Below are 22,890 nucleotides of genomic sequence, written 5' to 3' on the forward strand. Positions count from 1 at the left end.
CTTTTTCATCTTTTCAATTGTCCTGATTCATCTCCTCTATTATTGGTCAACAATGTAATGCTTTCCACATACAGTACTGTATGCTGTCCAAACAGTTAACCAATGAACTCATTCCACATTGGTTGCGTCTGGAGAAAATTTACATTATCTTCAGTCATTAACATAGCTAGAAATAGTTACACTGAAGAAGAATAGCATTGCGCTAAAAAAATTTGAGTTTTATACACTGTGGAAAAGTATTTGCACTGTACAGTACAAGGAAAACGTGTATAAAAGAAAGAATGTCACCACTGTTATAATTCTACAAAAAGGAGAAGATTTTCACTACAATAAATATAATTGTAGAGTTCCAGGAAAGGAAATGGAATGTATAATAACCCTCAAGGGTAATATAGTCATCAAATGTAACACTGCTTTATTAACACTTTGCGGCAAGGGTGATAAACTATGTAGTCATTTAGCATGTGCCAGGTTTGAGAAACGTTTTACATTATATTATACATTATAATATACAATATATTTAAACATAGCAATTTATTGATGTATAAGAACAGACAAAAATATTGGTAAAAATACTTTTCCATTATCTCAGAAATGTAGCAGGCGTTATCACTCCTGTTATCTCATGCCATTGTGTTACCTCTGGCAGGAGTTTAAAAGCACAATTTATCATGCCTGTATTCAAACAAATGCAGCCATAACAAAATTGTGCAATTTTGCACACAAATCTTGCAATATTGTGCGTTACGTTGCTCCCCTCTACACAGGACCAGCATGCTAAGGGTTTACATGTGCTTGTACTTTGTGCAACGTCAACTCCACACACTGGAATGTTAATGAGCCAAGAGGACACAAATAACTTTTTGTTCACAGCTGCAACAGACTCAATCTCAACCACCCCAGTGTACATCTGCGGTGCCCCAAAGGCGGACAGCCTTTGGCGCAGCCGAAGGGCAGCCAAAGGGTGTGAGCCATTTGCTGATGTTTGGTGATTTTAAAGCTGCTCTATTTCAATCTGAAACTCACAAGCCCTTTATCTCCTATACCCAATTTTCCAACTCTATCTGTCCGTGAAATGTCTGTGAATTCACTGTATAACCCTGTTCTTTTATTGTAACCATGTATTTTTTATATCTCTGCGCCCAGGACATACTTGAAAATGAGAGGTAACTCTATGTATTACTTCCTGGTAAATTTTTTTATAAAAAATAAAAAATAGTAATAATGCCTTCTACATCTGTTTGCTGTATGTAAACCCTTCCCAACAAATTCATATTGCTCCCATATCAGCAATGCCCATGTTGACTAATGATATGTACAGGGAAAATAGGTGGAAATTAATTGATATATTGACAGTGAGAGAGGATGAATAGTTTAGAGGCTTGATTCACAAACCCCAACATATTGTACTACTGTACTTTCTCTTAGCCGGTAGATTGCCTTTAAGGCATTTATAAAAGGACAAGCACGTGTATGGCCCTTAGGAAAAGTATAAACATTCTCTTCTTAAGTAATTTCCCCTCCCTCTCTCCTGCAGTTGGGAGGTGGAGGGGGAATCTCTGATTCTGCCCCCACCACCTGCATCTTCTCCTTGGGACTTCAAAGGAATCTTGAGGAGCAATAATAACTTATATAAAGATATTCTGAGTTATTACTTTAAATTAAGGAGAAGATCCCGGCACCCTCTTTCTAAATCTCAAATAACCTCCTCCCATGTGTAACTGGGGGGGGGGGGATTTAAATCTGACCTCCTTTCCCCAAACATAACTGCCTCCCACTGATCACTACGAGTATAGATTGGTTTAGTATTATTTCTCCCATCTCTATTCAGTAAACACATTTTATCATTACTGTATCATAGACTTTTTATAAAACATACAGTACATGCTTTAAGTTGAAGATGTAATAGGTGCACAATTCAGAGGAGTTCATAATTATTTTTGCCACTCAGTAGCAACACCATTTCCCCCCCAAACAAACATACAGTACTTTATACTCGATTGTTATTTATATAGATCGAAGCACAGTCAAAATGAAAACGTGTTCATTGTTTGAGAGGAGCAATATAGATAACTGAATACAGTAGGTGAATGAATTGGTGCAATATGCATTAATATGGTGAACTGTCAGATGAAGTGGATTTTAATTATTCACACACGCATATATATATGAACACACATACATACATACATACATACATACATACATACATACATACATACACACATACAGTCATGTAAAAAAGTAAGTAGACCCTCTTTGAATTACATAGTTTTACATATCAGGACATAATACAATCATCTGTTCCTTAGCAGGTCTAAAAATTAGGTACATACAACCTCAGATGAACAACAACACTTGACATATTGCACCGTATCATGATTTATTTAACAAAAATATAGCCAAAATGGAGAAGCCATGTGTGAAAAACTAAGTACACCCTTACTGCTTCCATAGGAATTAAGATGCTAAGTAGCAGACAGGTGCTGGTAATCAAATGCCCTTGATTAATTGATCATCAGCAAGTGTGACCACCTCTATAAAAGCTGAAGTTTTAGCAGTTTGCTATTCTGGAGCATTCAGGTGTGTGTTAACACAATGCCAAGGACGAAAGACATCAGCAATGATCTTAGAGAAGCAATTGTTGCTGCCCATCAATCTGGGAAGGGTTATGTGGCCATTTCCAAATAATTTAAAGTCCATCATTCTACAGTGAGAAAGATTATTCAAAAGTGGAAAACATTCAAGACAGTTGCCAATCTTCCCAGGAGTGGACATACCAGCAAATTCACCCCAAAGTCAGACCGTGCAATGCTCAGAGAAATTGCAAAATACCCAAGAGTTACATCTCAGACTCTACAGGCCTCAGTTAGCATGTTAAAGTTCATGAAAGTAGAAAAAGACTGAACAAGTATGGTTTGTTTGGAAGGGTTGCCAGGAGAAAGCCTCTTCTCTCTTAAAAGAACATGTCAGCATGGCTTAGGTTTGCAAAGTTGCATCTCAACAAACCACAAGACTTCTATCCTTTGAACAGACGAGACCAAAGTGGAGATGTTTGACCATAATGCACAGCGCCACATTTGGCGAAAACCAAACACAGCATATCAGCACCTCATATCAACTGTCAAGCACGGTGGTGGAGGGGTGATGATTTGGGCTTGTTTTGCAGCCACAGGACCTGGGAACCTTGCAGTCATTGAGTCGACCATGAACTCTTCTGTATACCAAAGTATTCTAGAGTCAAATGTGAGGCCATCAGTCTGACAGCTAAAACTTGGCCGAAATTGGGTCCTGCAACAGGACAATGATTCCAAGCACACCAGCAAATCTACAACAAAATGGCTGAAAAAGAAAAGAATCAAGGTGTTGCAATGGCCCAGTCAAAGTTCAGACCTCAACCCGATTGAAATGCTGTGGCTGGACCTTAAGAGAGCTGTGCATAAACAAATGCCCACAAACCTCAATGAACCGAAGCAACGTTGTAAAGAAGAGTGGGTCAAAATTCATCCACAACGATGGGAGAGACTAGTAAATTCATACAGAAAACGATTACTTCAAGTTATTGCTGCTAAAGGTGGTACTACAAGCTATTGAATCATAAGGTGTACTTAGTTTTTCACACATGGCTTCTCCCTTTTGGCTTTATTTTTGTTAAATAAATCATGACACGGTGTAATATGTCATGTGTTGTTGTTCGTCTGAGGTTGTATTTACCTAATTTTAAGACCTGCTAAGGAACAGATGATTGTTATTATGTCCTGATATGTAAAACCCTGGAATTCAAAGAGGGTGTACTTTCTTTTTCACATGACTGTACATACGTTATATCTGTACCGTGTTAGCCGAGCTTAATAATCAAAAACAAATAGACAATACTGTTCTGTGGCTAACGAAATGCTTTTATTTGTGCGAGTTATCAAGATACACTAATCTCTTCTTCTGGCGATGTCACAATGGATAAAGCAAGAATGGGTATACTTAAAAACAGTGCATCTTGGAATGTATCTGTGACTAGAGAATACCCCCACCCCTCCTGTGCAGAATGCGATTTATGACTTAAGGTGTTAAATGGTCCCTGAATGTTAGTGATATAAGAGTGTGTGTGTGTGTGTGTATATGTGTGTATATGTGTGTGTGTGTATGTGTGTGTGTGTGTGTTTGTGTGTGTGTGTGTGTGTGTGTGTGTGTATGTATGTAAATAAAAGGTACCCTGTCACATGTCTCTTTCTGTCTGTATTCAAGGAGATCACTTCTTGGTAGTCTGGTGGCTTTGTGGATTTGCTGGTCTACAATTCTGCATCGCCACAGCATCACATGCAGAATAAGAGACCGTCCTGTTGGCGAACATTTCTCTGACTCTGGCCCTAAGATTAACAATCTGAATGTGGCCATACTCAAAGGTAATCTTAGAACACAGAAAGAGAGACGGTTGCATGAATACAAATTAATGCAACTGTTCGGGACACTTAGCAGTGGCCTAAACCGAGATCGCAGTTTCATTAGTCACTACTGACACACGAGACCTCTCTTCCCATGAGTGCTAAAGGCCATGTCTATACATACTGCGCTATATGAATGCACACACAGCTGTCTCTTACAAATACAAATACACAATGTAATTCCATCCCTAGGTACCAATAGGGACCACAAAGTATCTACACACACTAATAGTAATGCAACACCCTCTTACATTAATACACCTACCCATAACATTGGTATACACTCCCACTCCACACAAACCTTTTGTAAAGCACTCAATAATCAAAAAATAAATAGATGATACCGTTCTGTGGCTAACGAAATGCTTTTATTTGTGCGAGCTTTCGAGATACACTGATCTCTTCTTCCGGCGATGTTACAATGAATGAAGCAAGCAAAGGGTATATTTCAAAAAAGTGTCTCTTGGAATGTTATCTGTGCTAGTCCTTCCCCCGGTCTGGATGAGATTTATGGCTAGAGGTGTTAAATGGTTCCTGAAAGTAATTGATGTAAGAGTGTGTGTGTGTGTATCTGTGTGAATCACACAGATACACACACACACACACACACTCTTACATCACTTATTTTCAGGAACCATTTAACACCTCTAGCCATAAATCTCATCCACATCCACACCGGGGGAAGGACAAGCACAGATAACATTCCAAGAGACACTGTTTTTAAATATACCCTTTGCTTGCTTCATTCATTGTAACATCGCCGGAAGAAGAGATCAGTATATCTCGAAAGCTCGCACAAATTAAAGTATTTTGTTAGCCACAGAACAGTATCATCTATTTATTTTTTGATTATATATATATATATATATATATATATATATATATATATATACATATATATATATAATATATATATATATATATATATATATATATATTATATATATAAGAGTGTGTATCACTAACATTGAGGGACCATTTAACACCTTAAGTCATAACTTGCATACTGCACAGAGGGGAGGGATAGGCTCTAGTCACAGATACATTCCAGGATGCACTGTTTTTAAGTAAACCCTTTCTTGCTTTACCTATTGTAACACCGCCGGAGGAAGAGATCAGTTTATCTCGAAAGCTCGCACCAATAAAAACAATTCGTTAGCCACAGAATGGTAGGGTCTATTCGTTTTTGATTATATACATTTTGTATTTTTTTTTGCTCCTTTATTGCATAGAACTGGTGTTCATGCTACATGTGGTGGATTACCATTGCCAAAATTTTGCTATATAGAATTTTCAATGGTATTTTTTTTAGTTAATAGATATTAATGATGATGAATGAAAATGAAGATGTAAAAGTGCCCCTTTGTAAATTGTTGTGTATCCTCTCAAACTTATGGCACTTGTATCAGTTCTTCATCCAAAGGATGTATACAGTATGTTAAGGTCTGCAGAGCTGAGTGTTGCGCTGTCCGGGGTTCTGATCTGAACTACTTTAAAAGGGTTACATGGGTAGCCGGGTCATAAGAGCAGGCTACACAGATAGCCTCAATTAAGTAATTCAGGGTTTTAGAGATATAGGCTAGAAGAAAGGTGGTTAATCAATTTGTCTTCGAGGCAAATGAAGAAATCGACATGTGCATCTCTCCTACATATTCTGTATAGTAAGTGACTGACTGAAAAGAAATGTATAACAGTTCCAGGCTGGAGGAGCAATTTACAAAGCTGTATTCTTTGCAAGCGGTTAAACCTTTTAATAAAAAAATATTAATTAGACATAGATGATGTTGCACACACTTTTTCGGGTCCACATACACAAAAAAGCCTTGAAACATCATGGACAGCTGAATCCATGCAACATTTTATTTTGATCCCAGAAAAGTAATACAGCTTGGAAATAAACAGTTCTCTAGAAACAATTTATCTTCACTTTTTTTGTCATGTACACCTACTGTAAGTCACTAACTAGAACATAGCAGATGCAAAACCACAACATTAAACATCACAACAGATCAAACAAAAATGCGTATTTAGAACTTAACAGCAGTGTTAATAATATAAGTAATTACAGTGAATAATGTATTGTTATACAGCAATGACATGGCACACAACGCTGTATACAGAATTGACATACAGAATACATTCCTGCTTAAAGAGCTTACAGTCTAATTTGTCAAGTAACAGTGTTGTTGTAACTTTATTGCTGGAGGGGCTCCTTTAATGTTTCATGCAAATAAGACACGTCCCAGCTTTTTCTAAGATACGTTATGTATTGTAAACTACATATTAAAAAAGAAAATGTAAAAGAAACATTCCTTTTGATTTTAGGAAAAGAAACAGAGATAAATGCATTCTTTCTAGATCTGTGCCTCAAATGTAATTCTTATACTACAGGATGAAAACTAGAATATTTGACTATACAGTATATACACAAATATTTACTGTAGCTACATATAAACTATAATAAAAGTAAACTACTCAAAATATAGTCAACGTTAAAAAAGCTCACATTATTACTAGACGTTGTATCACTGTAATTAATGCACATCCATGTCCAGGCAAATTTAATAACCCAACTTATAACACACAGCAGATAAACCAAATTAGATGTTTGCTATTTGTCATTATCTATATTCTGACTCTTCAGGGCAGCATGTATTGCTGTTATAATTCTACGTATTATGGTATATGGTAGTTTAAAAAAAGTCAAAGGTGTGTCATAGTCAATATGTAACATGAGACAATCATTCAAAATGAAACCAGAGTTCAGGATATACATTAAGCATGCTGAACTCATGTTTCAATGGGACATCTGCGTATCAACTATGTAATATGTGGAACAGAATAATAACAGTAATATTATTATATTGGACATCAAACATACATTATTTTTCCAGCAAAGAATAAATGATTAAACCCTGAATTCCACTCAGCAACTTACTGTATATGGAGGAAGAAAAGAAAATCAAGCGCAAATACCATTTGACAATATAGATAGTGAACACACAAAAATAAATATAATACAAAGGGAGGTAGTGCAGCTCCAGAAAAGGTGGATGGTCACCACAGCTGCTAATTCCAGAAGTGACAAGATCCTCTCCACTTTCTGACCCAGGGTAGCCCACATGCCTGGGCCTCTAGCACTTATGTAAGTGTGTTACTTTTGAATTTATGTTTATAAAACAATCTATACTATCTGTGTCCTCTCTGCTCTGTTCGCATATGGGAATTATCCCATCTTCTTATCCTGTTCCTGAGGAATAGCCACTAGTGCGCATTGGAAGAAATCCTCTGAGTTGGTGACTCGAAATAAACACAACACTTTTATTTCACTTCTCAGTTGTGAGTGAGATACCTCTTATTACCATCCCATTGTTTATTTATACATTATTGCACTACTGTGTGTCTCTCTTATTTATCCACATGTTTGGGGAGTATTTGCACTTCTGATCACATACTGTATACTGTATGCAAAGTCACAAAACAGAGAGAACTCCTCCATCTATGAAGTACCTTATATACGAAATACTGTAGTTGCTTAATATTGAAAGACATCCTTAACAGCTTTTCACATTTAGGGCTTTATTCTATGTACAGATATATAGTGTGGAAAGTGGTGCTCCAAAAAATCACATGTGACTCTATAATTAACTTGTTAATAAAATATATATAAATGCCCAGATGTTGAAAAGATGTCCAATATATATAGTAATTACTGATCTAGCTTGAGGGGGATATGTGCCTAGTGGTGTCCACTTGACAACCACAAATAACACACCAATAAATAACCAATCATAAGGCAATATATAAAGCGGTTTAAAGCTGTTAACAGGATATATACAGGGCATTATGGCCTATTACCTACCAGCTTCCATTAACATCTTGGTAGCATCCACGGCATGCAATCTGAAGTATGTGATGATCCAGAGATGTGGTGTGTAGCAGAGCACAGTCAAACAACAGCCAAACTCGACAAAAATGTAAAAAAAATCCAAGGCAATCTCCAAATAAGCAGATCAATTTATTGCAGGCTCAGCAACAATAGGACTAAATGAACGCACTTACGCGTTTCATGCCGGAGCACTTTATCAAGGTGATTAAGTGCTCCGGCATGAAACGCGTAGGTGCGTTCATTTAGTTCTATTGTTTCTACACCTACAGTACAATAAATTGATCTGCTTATTTGGAGATTGCCTTGGATTTTCTCAATTTTGTCAAGTTTGGCTGTCGTTTGGCTGGGCTCTGCTACACACCACATCCCTTATTCTATGTATGCTGAATTGGCTGTTCGTTATGTTCTCAGCTGGAAACCACCAAAGAAGTCAATGGGCCGAAAATTGCCGGAATGGCTGCTTCAGTAGATGAACAGTAGAATAAGGTCCTTATGTATGGAAGCCTAATCGTCAATAGCAATTAAGCAAAAAAAAAAAAAAACTTTCACAAGGGGCTCATACCTAGTATTGAATGCAGCAACAGTTCAGGCCTGGATTAATTTTGAATGCACAATAAATCTCTGCCACAAAAAGCTTATTATCTAATGTTCATGCCTGAGGCACAAGGAGATAACACCAGGGTCACATGGAGAGCCGACATCAAGATTCAAACTAGTTTCGTCTGCCCCAAAGGTAGGGAAATTACCACCGAGCTACTCTTTCGTCTTGCTCTTGCCACTAATATTTCTCCAAAACAGGAAAACATTTAAGGATTTAAAAATAAACACAAATATGTAAGTATTTAATGGTGCTGATCCATAAAACACCTCCCAGATGACAATAAATCTTATAGATTATAACTCTTGGAAAATATGCAACAAAGTGTGCTTTTACTAAGAAAAAGGCAAAGTCAAGTCAATTTGAAAATAAAATGTATAATTTTTTGCCTGTCAAAGTTTGATTAGGGCTTAAAATAAAATGAGAAGAATCGGCAGCACTAGACAATGTTACATATTTTTGTTGCCATTACACAAAGCTAAAACTGTTAGTCATCATTAATGGACCTACAGTTGATGGCCAGTAATAATCTGTCTATAGCCCTTTAGTAATGATCGCATTATCATATATTGACAAAGCATCATACAAGAACATGAAGAAACTTAAATCAAGGCCTTCAACAAGGTTCTGGTAAAATACAAAGACCATAATACATCTTGGTGTCTATGTATTATGCTGAAATGTAGACCTCAATATGCTGAGTTAGTCTTCCCAATTAAGTTCTAAGCAAATGATTGGAAGTCAAATATTCTCCAGCACTGGGATGACTTCTTAACAGCATATTGAATAAGACCTATTAGTACAATAGCTTGCAGTAATTAAGCCAATACAAATTCCCCCTGTGCAGCATCTGATGAACAAAAGGAACAAATTCATCTGGTTTTATTCAACTTTTTGGTACATTAGATGTCATTGATGTCAGCTCGTGTGTTAACTGGCAAAAATAACCACTGATACAGTACATCCGTTATCATGTGTGTAAAGAATTCCATACCTCTTCTTGTAACCACTTCCTAAATCCCTCATGCATGGAAAAATCTTCATACTGTATGTTATGTGCATACAGAAAACTCAAATCTTCCAAATTTACAAATTCATATTTTTGCAAAAATGAAGATGCTGAATATATATTTGCTTATCTGTGCTTTTCCACAAGATACCTTCCAGTGCCAGAAGACAATTTAAGGCCATTCCAGTAGTGTTAAGCGTCAAGTATAATCTGAAAGACCACTCACTTACACTTTCATCAATGTTACTACAAGATCAATAAAAGTAGATACTATTTTCACAACAAGTACTGTATAGTATAGCTAACAGGTAATCTTGGTGTACCATGTCCCCTGAGGACTGTGATTAGGCTGTGGAACCACCACTACATGGAACCCGTTGAGCTGAATATGCACCTCATGTACTAGCAGCCACTGTGGTTTACTGAATATGCCCCTGAGAAAAGAATGATCTACAGTAAATAACACATAATTTAATGTCAAAACAGCCTTTTTTAGTGCTTTATATGAAGCTCCCTTATTTACATTTTATAGAGAGTATGGACTTAAGTGCATGATCACCAAGATCGTATTTCTATTTGGGAAATATGTATGATTCAACACACCACTCATTTTCCTCTGTGCATGAAATGAAGCCAATATTTTGAAGCAAAGGCAAAATAATATTTTAGCCCATTTTGTTTTCCACACGAGCATAATTAGAACATGTAAAATATAATCATTAACATGACCAATAGAAATAAAAAAACCTGAAGTATCAATTAAAAAATCTAATTAAAAAGAATTTCCATTAACTGAAGTAGTTACCACCAAGTCTAATAGCCACATGTATAGTGAATTACTTTGAATGGGTCATAAGATGAAAAATAAATGTAGCTTTTGCCTGTTATTACTTAAAACTGTGCAATCAATGCAGTCTCTGCAATAGTAATGACATTGACTTATTATGGTTGAATAAGTGTAGACCAGTGATACTTAGAAACTATCTCTGTTCAACTGATCCATATAATATTACATCATGGTTGGACATAAGCAAGATTTTTTTCAATATTTATATCACTGCAGATATAATTAAAATGAAATTGTTTACAAGCATGGGTTTGGGAATGAAATGAGGATTAAAAAGAAAATCTTTGAAGTCACTCACCTTGAAGCGGTTGATCAGATCGTAACGTGTGAGCAATTCATAAAAGATGAATTTAAGTGCATGGTCACCACTAGCATCATTTAGTGCAAATACATTGAAGGACCATCTGTCAACATTCTGCAAGGAAGCAACACATAGAATTATTAACAATACTCTCCATAATATGTGTTAACATTTATATACAAATGACACTTAGTTTATTTGTATGTGCATACTGTACATTAAGCCCATGATATGTGTACTGTAGATTAAAATATCTATTCTGCATATTACATTCTGTTATAGACATATATGCATATTTTTGCAGTTCGTACATTTTATAAGAAAAGGACAATACCTACTAAGGAAAAGTAAAATGTATATAATTAGTCAGAAACTATTTCTCAATTATAGATAGTTTTTATTATTAGGCATGTTATGCAGTCATATACCATAAGTCATAGATAATAACAGTTTACAATCCCATTGTGCTACCAGAGAACAAGGCCCTTATTTAAGTAATAATCCCTGAAGAACATGGTATTATTGGCCAGTAATGCCCTGTTTTGAGGGGATTATTACTATTATAGGCTAAATGTAGGCTTATTTCATAAATAATAGACACTTTTGTATAGTTAAATAGATTTTTTTTATTAAAATAAAATGGTAAATACATGAAACCACCTCTATATACTCTTACACTGCAGATATCTATATCCACACACTGCCGCCCCCTCTGTGTACATACACACACACACACACACACACAGCAGCTCACACACAAACTGCTGACACACACACAAACACACACACACACACAGCAGCTCACACACAAACTGCTGACACACACACAAACACACACACACACACACACACACACACACACACACCACACACAAAACAGAACACCACACACACACTGGAGCTCTAGACACACAACACAGCACCTCCTCTACACTCACTACACAGCACCTCTACACACACAGCAGCAGCTCTACACACAGAGCAGCTCTACACACACACAAACTCTGCTGCTACACACACATGCTACACCCATAAACACTACACACACACACACACACACACACACACACACACACACACACACACACACACACACACACACACACACACACACACACACACACACACACACACACACACACTGGAGCTCTATATATACACACACACACACACACACACACACACACACACACACACACACACACACACACACACAGTAGCTTTATATACACACACACACACACACACATCAGCTCTACACACACAAACTGCTGCTACACATACAACAGCACAACACACACACTGCAGCCACAATAAAAAATGCAGCCACTTACTAAACTTTGCACTCTCCCCCCCAGCTCTACACACAACATAGCACCTCTACACCCCCCCCTCCACACACAAACACACACACACACAACACTGCACCTCTATACACAACACACTTCTTTGCAGTCTCTCTCCCCCAATTCAACTGAATCTGCTCAGAAAATCTCAGTCAGCTCAGGAGGGGGAGGAGTCAAACCGTGGCTGATACTTTTTGACCAATCCCCTGCCATTTCTCAGAGCTTTTACTTAATTCAAACCAATCCCCTGCCCTGTCTCAGCTGTTCTGAAAGCTGATTGGGTGGAAATAAACAGATTGAAAACTGCATTTTGCAAGCTGCTGAAATTCGGGCATTACTGTGGATAATGCCCGGAATTTTAACCAATCAGAGAGCAGGGTTTTCAATAATGCCCTGAATTTTACTGCTTTAGCCTATAATTAATATTATGGGAACTTCAACTCTAAAGATGTTATTACTAACTAGGCCAGTCCACCAAAAGTTTCTAACTTAGAAATCAGTTTATCTGTAATACATCATTCTTTTCAGCTTGTGCAACGAAAGATTGAAATTCATGATTGTTTCTAAAGATAAACATTATTATTTAACAACTGAACTGCATCTTATAATGACTCCTTTATTCTTATTTTCTCCTTTTGGTAATAGTTGCCAACCGTTTAACTCCCGAGATATATAGTAAAGCTATAGTATTTATTAGTATCTACTATTTTCTTAAAATATATTCTAACAGTCTTCATAGCCATGTGGGCTCTGGCTGAAATATGTAGGACATGTTCATAGTTGTTTAATATGTCCAAGCTTTTAATTGTTCAAATTATCATGTCTATACACCGCAGCTCGGTGACTCAATGTCATCAGTATTTGTTTTCTCTGGACTTGTCACAATGAATGAACATCTGCTTAAATGTTAAAAGCCAATGGCTTACGCAAATCAACCGGACAGGAAAATGAATGAACATGAATGACTGTTAGTTTATATTGATTGTCTGGATTGCAAGCATTTTGTGAACCCCGGGCGGCCGTCTGTTTGGTAGATAAAAGCTTAGCTTGTTGTTGACTTTATTTATCCATACAGTTCAATAATATTCTTTCCACTGCACATTTTCATTGAAAAGCTCAACATAAAGTACCAGCAGTGCAAAAAAATACTCTACTGCAGTTAAAACAATCCTAGTATAGTTTTGTATTGTTTACTACCATTTACTACAAAAATACAACAGCATAGGTTTCCGGCAATTTTGGCAATGACGGTAATTCAGTAAGATGCATATCAAAACATGAAGAAAAAGACAATCTTTTAGAGGAGGTGCACTCCTCGGTGCTAGATGTGGGTTAACCCTTTGCGGTCCAATTAATTTACATTAAGTGCCCCGTAGGTCTAATTTAATTTTCGGAATAAAAAACATACAGCTTTTTTTTTTTTGCACACACACTACACACTGCATACTAGAGATGGGCTAATTTATTTGGTGAATTTGGTACCGCAGCGGAACGGCCGGTTCCTTTGGTCTGCGGATTTTAGCGGATCAATGTCAAAAAGGACGATTCGCGTTTTGCAGATTATTATTACAAATGCACTCGGTGGATTTTCCAACCCGTGGATGGTTTTGTAGAATCCAATCCGCCAATGTATTGCTAAATCCACGGTTTGTATTCTACAAACCCATCCACGGGATGTATCCAAAGGCTTTTTTTTATGAATCCGTGCAAATTAAAACCAACCAAAGTTGATTTTGTGGATTTCACACCATGAAACGCATTACGGGGGTAAATGTGAGAAAATCTGGGAAACGGATTTGGGTGGACGCCCATCTCTAGTTAATACCCCTTAGAGATGAATAGTGACCTGAGCAAAATAAGACTTATCTTTTAAAAAATCCACAGAATAAAAAGAAAAGGGACCTTGTTACAGGGACAACGCAACAACTTGTGGGTGATCTGAATAGGCTTGTTAATTCAGCCACAAAAACATAGAACACAAAATAACAGAGCTTTAACTTAAGCCTATATAAACCAATGGAAAAATAAGTCCTTAGCAGGGCTTTTCCCTTTTGCCAGAAAGGGCGGGTCAAGTCCAGGATAGAAACACAGAGCAAGGATAAGTGTCCCAATGTACTGTAACAGACCTTTTGGCAAGCTGCTCTCCCTCCAGAGTTTACGGATATGCTTCACTGATTCAAACAGGAACTGTGAATAAGAGGGAGCTCTGTGTTCTTAAAGTCCCTTAACGAGGCAGCTGGTACCTGGTTAATTAACCCAATCTTTTCTCAAGCTGGGATTAACCAGGTCACTGCTGTATTCCTGACCTATACACAGGTCTCCCAGGCATAGTGAATTCACCCTGTCACATTCCTCCCCTTTTCTGTATGGCTGGGGACCATGCACGGCTGAAACCCGACCATCCACCCCTTCGAGAGAAGAAATCAGCATTTGTGTTTAGCTTCCCAGGCCCTTGATGAATCTCAAAGATGGGTTGGAGGGGCATATACTAGACAGTTAGTCTGTTACCAGGGTAAAATGGACTCCCGCAAGGTAATGCCTCAAGGCTTCAATTGCCCAATTTACTGCGAGGCATTATTTCTTAATCACAGAGTAGTTATTTTCTTTCAGGAACAATTTCATACTCAGGAAAAGAATCTGATGTTCTAACCCAACAAATTGTTGTGATAGAACTGCCCCCAGTCCTATATCTGATGCATCTGTCTGTACAACAAAAGGCCAATTCAAATCTGGGCTTCTAAGGATGGGCCCCCCCATCTTTTTACCTCCTTGGAGGCTCTCTGGCACTCTCTATGCCATACCACTTGCGTAGGGACACATTATTTGAAGTAAAAATTATTTGCTTGTACCTACTGAAATTTTATAGAACAAAATCTCCTTCATTGGGAATGGAAACGTGTAATGGAAGTGACGTCATGTAGTAGTACTGACCGCGCATGTGTAGAAGCGACCATTGCTATGTACTGGCTTGAATACTGTTTCCCGCGCATGCAAGAAACCGTATAAAGTATGCATACCGGAAGTGACGTTAGTGTTGCTACTCCCGGCGCATGCATAAAGGTATCCGGTGCTGCTTATGTATTTGGAGAAATGCCTAGCGTCATCTACGCATGTGCAGTTGGCCTGTGGCAAATGCGCAGGTGTCCAGAACCGCTTGCACATGCGCAGAAGTGGGCATAACCATCTGCGCATGTGCAGAAATAGCCAGAGCCATCTGCGCATTCGTACTTACAACTGCACCACCAATTCTGGGAGTTACTCCAGCACCCGGGTCATCTTCTTGAAGCTGCAGTGGAGCAGATCCCCAAGGCAGCAGCAGAGAAATGGGCAGGAGACGCGGTCCCATCTCACGTCAAGACCTGAACCGTCTGCTCCCAGCACAGCTGGCACAAGCAGCCTCCAGCACTGAGAATCAGCCAATGAGCCCAGCCATGTCCAGATGCACATGACAGTATAAACGCGAGTTTCTCTCTTTACCCCTCTCCCCCCCAGCATGCCATGATATAAAAATGTAAAAAAATTGCACTTGGAGACATTGAAAGATACAGCTCCAATATGTATGTAAACTTTCCCCCCTTGTGTTCCCTTATCTGTGTGCAAAGTAGGGTGCTGGGCTCTCCTGTCATTAGCCGGAGCAAACGCCACTCACGTGACCAAAATAAGCTATTCAAATGCAGTGGGGGATTGTAGAGCACAAAAGATGGAGAGCAATTACACATTTAGAGTACTTCATCTACCACCTCTCAATCAACAGAATATAAAGTTTACTTATAAGGAGCCATTACAATGCAGTTTTTCTCTTCCTTTGAGCATTGGTACTGTACACCACAGGAAGACAGTACAACGCTAGAAAGCTTGTCTTAAAATATGAATTGCTAGTCCAAATAAAGAAAACTGGGTGTGTACTGAGCATGCACGTTGTAAGTGAAACTTTTTTGTCTTTTGTCACTGAAATTGTATTTTGATGTTTCTGATTGCAATTATACTCAAAAGTCTTTCATTCAATGTCAGTGACAAAACACAGACGTTTCACTTACAAAGCGCGTGCTCGGCACACTCTCCGTCTTTGTTTGTGAGCTCTATTAGCAGTGCCGTAATTTCAAAGTAATTAGGGTTGAACCGACGATAATACCCTGCTAAACCCAACAGAGAGCACACCTGCGTTTTTGTTTGGGTGGGTCGGAACTTCTTTCAGGGCAGTTACCTTACTGGTCAGTGGCCTTACTTTTCAACCTCCAACCGCATAACCTACATAAGTATTTTGATTCAGCCTTACTTAAGGCACATTTCTTAGGGTTGAGTGCGAGCCCAAACCTCTCTTAGAGACCTGAAGACAGCATTTAGCCTGTTTAGATGGGCCCACCAGTGTTTACTGTAGATGACAATGTCGTCCAGGTATGCTGTGGCATAAGCCCTATGAGGTCTTAGCACCTTATCCATAAGTCTCTGAAAAGTGGCTGGGGCTCCATGCAGTCCAAATTGCATTGTCACAGATTGGTATAAACCCATCGGAGAGGTGAAGGCGGTTTTGCACTTGGACTCCTACTCTAAAAGTATTTGCTAGTATACTTTGGTGAGGTCAAGCATGGATATATACTCCGCTGTACTAAGGGCGTCAATCAATACGTCCACCCTTAGCATCGGGTATGCATCAAAACCTGGATACCGAATTTTCCTTTCCACACAAAACCTTACCTTCCCATCTGGACTATGGACTACACCATTCACTGCATGATTCCTCAATCACGCCCAGGTCTAGCATTTCTTGTACCACCTTCTCTACAAGAGCCTTACAGCATTCAGGCAACCTGTAAGGATGAGAGCGTACTTTTACACCAGGTTTGGTCTCTATCAAATGCAAAATTAAAATTTTCTGCCCTGGGAGATCAGAAAACCATTCCTGAATTGGTTAAATACCTCTAACAAGTCCCTTTTCTGTTCATAGGTTGACTGGCTTCTCATAGGGATTTGATTGTCCCCACAGGTTTTCCCCTGTGCAGTAAGAAGATCGAGATCCATTTCCTCTTCCACCGGGTGAATGAAAAGAAAACCCTGCACCTTCCAGGGTTTCAGTAAGTTTACATGGTAAATTTGTTTACCCTTATTGGACCCTGTTTGAGAAACCTCGTAGTCCACGTAACCCATGCGGGGGAGTATTTCACATGGGCACTGCGATTTTGCTAGGAGTTTGCGCTCACAACTAGGTAATAGTAACATAACCTGGTCCCCAGGTTGTAGCACCCTCATGTGTGCATTTTGGTTATAATGTCTCTCCTGACTGTCTTGGGCTGATCTAAGATTCTCCCTTGCAAAATAGCAATCATGTCTAGGCGATTCCTAAGGTCTAATACAAATTGAAGGGATTCTTAGAAGGGGTCCGCTGTTCCTCCCAGGACTCCTTTAGGAGGTCTAAGATACCCTGGGATTGTCAGCCATATAGGAGCTCAAATGGAGAGGAACCCATGGAGGCCTTGTGAACTTCCTGCACTGCAAACAGCAGAGAGGGAAGAAGTTCATCTAAAACTCTTTTCAGTATCTACAAAATGTCCTTAACATATTCTTTAGAGTTCAGTTAAACCTTTCCACCAATCTGTCAGTCTGTGGATGGTAGACCGATGTCTGAACGAACGACCTCTAATAACTTTAAGACAGCCTGCATCGGTTTAGCCATAAAATGTATCCCTTGGTCTGTCAACATAAACTGGGGAAGTTCAAGGCGTGAGAACAGCTCCAACAACATGTTGGTTACCTGTTCAACGGTTGCTGTGCTCAGGGGGAATGCCTCAGGGTACCTTGTTGCATACAGTAGTCAACTCTCACCAGAATATACCTGTGACCCTTCGCAGAGAGTTATAGACATACTACCAAGTCTACTCCAGTCCTCTAAAAGGGGACTAAGACCAAAGGTAGCGGAACCAAAGTGACTGTTTTTGTCCCTTCTGACTTGTTCCAGACATGCCACACCTAATTTGGCAACATCATCCCTGGCCAATAAAACCGGGAAGAAATATGGTTCATGGTTTTGTCTCTACTGAATTGGCCACCCCAATGGATAGTATAGGCAGCTTTAATAAACACTGTAGGGACCAAGATTTGTCTGTTGACCTCCGCTGTTTGTGTATGCTTGTTCACCCCATACAGAATATCATTCAACAATTCAAAATGGAGGAACACCATTATATCTTGTGCATTCAATACATTGTCTTCACTTTTTACCACCTTTTCATACTGTGTGGCAAGGACTAGGTCCTCCCTCTGCCTCTGGCAAAAATCAGGTAGAGCCAGCTCTGGTAACTTTCCAGGTTCTGTCTCTCCCTCCTTCTGGCCATTCCCAGTCATTACCTATGATTTAGGTATCTTAGAATTGTTACCTGGATTCCCAGATTTTCGTAATGAGTCGTGCTTGTCACAGCGTCTTTGTTTCTGAGATTTCATAACCTACTGTCTACTGGGGAATAGATCAGCAGAGAAGGGGGAAGGGGTCCTTTGCCCCAATGAAGTTTTCCACAAGCTGAGCAGCCACAGTTTTGGCAGCATGCAATTTACCTATGAATTGCTCCAAAACAACTTGTTTGAGAATCGCCTCCTTAGTGTGCTACTAGGGCTGTATGCAGCACATAAACAAGCCCAGTAAGCGCTGAACCAGTGGTCTCACTTTAGAGGTGTATTTCAAGTTCCGGAACTGCTGCCGGTAGGCTTCTGGGGTCAGGCCCAAGCGATCCAGTATGGAAGATTTTGCCTCCTTATAGTCTAGCCTGATCTGCAGGTAGGCCCTGAATAAGGCCTGTGATTTTCCTATGGGAAGTGGGACCAAAGTGGTTGCACAGCGATATGTGGGCCAGACCTGGGCCTCGGCTACCCTGTCAAAGGCAAACAGGAAAGATTTTGGGTCCTCAGCAGAACTCATTTTTCTCATGTGAACAAGCGGGTTGTTCAGAATTTCTGGTCCAGCAACCAAAGAAGACCGAACCAGTAGTTTGGTCAGCCTTTCATCCCGTGCTTCCTGCTGATTCGTTAAGAGCTGGGCTTGCTGCTAGAGTAGTAATTCGGTTTGCATGGCCCGTTTGCTTTTTTGCCTGGCCTGTTTTTCCTATTGCGCTACCTGCTGCTGAGAAAAGAGCTGGGCTTGCTGCTGCAGTAGTACTCTATTTTGCCTGGCCTACTCCTGCATTAATAGTCCATTTTGTTTGGCCTGTTTGCACAGAAACGTAAAAATTGTTCCATTTTTTTTGTGTGGCCCTTCCGATGCAGGGGCCACTGAGAAGCCCACTTCTAAAACCATATGTTACGACAATGTAATGACATGTGGGTGATCTGAACAGGCTTGTTTATTCAGCCACCAAAACATGTGTAACCCATGTTCCCCCACCCTAAGGGGGTAATAACTGTGATTACCTTGTGGTGGTTCACAGGAAGGCCTTGAGTGTCCGCCGGTGATTGTGGGATGAACAGGACAGGCGTTAGGGTTCTTTCTCAGTTCTTCACTCGGTGCAGCGCCGACATTCCCTGCAGGCTCCAACCGAGCTGGGTGCAGTCCCTGCAGGAAAGCTCTCTAGTACTCCTCCTGATTGACTGCACTCTCAGACAGGAGTATATAAAACTGGAACAGTCTTTATTCTTACAGCACACAGCATACAATGGTACACTTCTTCTTGGGTCCCTGGAATCAACCCCCAGAGCTTGAGGCCTTAAAGGTCTATCCCCAGCTCCCTTATTCCCTGGTGGAATAAGAGGCAGTTGCCCCATTCACCCTAGGGAGAGGGTCTCTCCAACACTCTCAGCTCGAGAACTCCAACTCACTAAATTTAGGCAGTACAGCCCCTTATGTAGCCAGGGGGAAGGTCTTAGGTCTGAGCCCCTGATAGGGAAGAACACAGACTTCAAGCCCACCTCCTCTGTCATTCAAGAGAGCTGCTTGATGCATTGTAAAACCAGATAAACCCTGACACTGCCTGCACTGGTACCAGGACTTATGTGTTAGGCTAAGGCCCCGCTCCCTCAGTCAGCGCGCCCGCACTGCAGACAGGCGGCGCGCTGACAGGCACAGACCGCGATATGCGGTCTGTAGGGAGCCGGAGGGGGTGGGAGTGGGAGGGGGGGGTGTGGTTTGAGCGGAGGGACCCGCTACTCCCCCCCTCCCTCCATGGGCTCGATCTCCCAGGCTGCAGGAGGGAGCTGCTGCGGGCTGCTGGAAGGTAAGCAGCTCCTGCTCCCTCCCGCTTCCCCCACCCTCCTCACAAACGCTGACACACAGACACACACACACCACCCCCTACCTTGTGTAGGAAGCTGTCAGACAGCTCCCGCCCCGCCACTGATAGGCTCATCAGCGCAACACGTGACGCGTCACCGCTCGGGACCACAATTTTCTTGCATCCCCTGGCGGCTGACGCGTCACAGCACGTTGTGAGCCGTGCAGCGAGTGGGGACTGGGACCGGCTCAGAAGGATTCCCCTGCTGGTGGGGAATGCTCATGTGGCCGCCCGCGCTGCCGGGCACAGCGGGTCCCAGCTCTTAGGCAGGGTAGATTAGTAGCCAAGAGGATATATGGCTGCGCACTCCCCCTGGTGGAATCTCATGGACCCCGCTGAGACCCAATTTATACATCATCCTTAAATTTTATATAACATAGAACAATGCATATAATTGATGGCATAACAGTTCATAGCATAACAGGTTTAACCAACCAGGTATGGCTGGATCCCTCCTATAACATGGAGAATCCATACCGCCTTCTATAATAATGTTTTGGGTCAGGCTTCTTACCATTCCTGATCAAGAGGGCAGGTTAGTTAATAGAGTAGACCCTCTTGGGACCACGCTCAGGAATATATTCTACCAGGTCCAGGTAGATATTTCTCCCTACCCTCCAGATTCACATTAGATAAAATTTGTTATCTTCACTGGAGTATTTAGAAATACCACACCTAGAGGCTAAGCACTCTAGTACACTTCCCTCAACCACTCTTCTCGGTTGGCTTCTATCTCTCTCATTATAGGCTCAGGGACATATGGGTAATCATGCCCATGGGACTGACGGTACCTTTGAACTATTAACCGATCAGCCGGGCTGAGTTTAGTTAGTTGCCTGACAGCACCCAAAACAGTGGTTCGTAAAAGGGTTGTTCCACATAGATTATGGTTAAGACAGTTGGTTGAATCAACCCTAGTTTAATTTCCCTATCTCTTTTTCTGAGGGCCTCTGCCGTCTGTTCCAAAGAGAACTTTCCTTCCTCCCACCGATGATCCACAATGTCCCCTCTAAACAGCAAGACCCGTGTCCGGTTCATATGATGGATATACATGGGGTCCAACCACAACAATACCTTCCCCACATTTACATTATATATAGACACATCATATTCTGAAGTTGTTCTAGAAAGTGTCCATGACCATTCCGACCCTTCTCTGCAGAAAGCCATGTAGTCAGCCATCCCTCCCCCAGCAGGATCACCATCAAACCCACCCCAGTTTCTACAGTCCTGGGAAAATTGTAGTACCTCCTGATTGTCCTGGGCAATGTCTGTGAAGGCCTTAAACTCTGCAAGGTCTCTGGCTGTGGCAGTCTGGATATGTCAACCACAGCATTTTACCGCTAGTATTTGGTGCTTATTAGGATCCGCAGAGGCCTTACGCCCTCGGCCCTTGGCTCGATCATGGTGCCTCTGTAATATCAAGTCAGTCAGGGCCTTACTGACCGGAGTAGGTATAGCAATGTCCTCCTCCGCCCCGGTGGTCACCTCCTCGATGACCACATCCAGTTGCACCGGAAGAGTGTAGCTGCTGAGCAGTAAGAAGTACCGGCCAGTACCTCTCCGATGGATCCCTCCGCTGGAACCTGGGAAGGAAGCTCATTCTCACCACTCCATTGATCCTTGGCATCTGTGTGGTTCTCTCAGCCGGTAGCAGGCAAATCATACACCGCCTCTCGAGGAACCGCCAAGGTCTTGTTATTCCTCTGTTCCAGATACACCATCGCCTTTGATAATGTCATCATTACGGAACTCTGCTCCTGTTCGCTCAAGAGTAAGCGTATCCAGGGCAGCCGCACTTGAGTGACACTCTGGCCTGAGCATCACGATGGAGCGCCTCCCTTCACTGTCGTCCGACATTGTGTGGAACACATTCCCTGGGGAAGAGGACTAGGGCACCTCGCTATCGCTGGCGGCAGCTTGCAGGCAGTGATCCCGTTCCTGCGCCATCCACAGATGCCTTTTAGATGTTGGGACAGGAATGCTCGGGTTCCTTGGAGCATCCACTCCTTAAGTTGCTTTCCCATTTGTACGCCTCTGTAGGTAGGACGCGTCCTTCCTCTGGGCTGGAAGGGGTGGTGACAAAACCTTAGGCTTTAGGTGGGGAGTACCACAGCGCTGGCACGTGGATGTTAGGCTCACCTCTGCCTGGGAAATCACAGCAAGGGCAGATGCATTTCAGGAAACTCTCCTGGTAGTCGGTAGAGGG

General features: G+C 41.0%; 1 protein-coding gene across 6 annotated transcripts in view; it reads right to left on the reverse strand.

The window, feature by feature from the left end:
• PDE1C (phosphodiesterase 1C) overlaps positions 1-22,890 on the reverse strand; it is a 1,267,836-nt gene that overhangs the window by 310,849 nt on the left and 934,097 nt on the right. For all 6 annotated transcript variants that reach the window (XM_075586551.1, XM_075586550.1, XM_075586552.1 and 3 more), the window contains one exon: positions 11,081-11,197. In XM_075586551.1, coding sequence (XP_075442666.1) covers positions 11,081-11,197 — 117 coding nt within the window. The remainder of the gene's footprint in view (positions 1-11,080; positions 11,198-22,890) is intronic.

The sequence above is a fragment of the Ascaphus truei genome, chromosome 2, assembly GCF_040206685.1.
Source record: "Ascaphus truei isolate aAscTru1 chromosome 2, aAscTru1.hap1, whole genome shotgun sequence".
In the NCBI taxonomy this organism is placed as follows: Eukaryota; Metazoa; Chordata; class Amphibia; order Anura; family Ascaphidae; genus Ascaphus; species Ascaphus truei.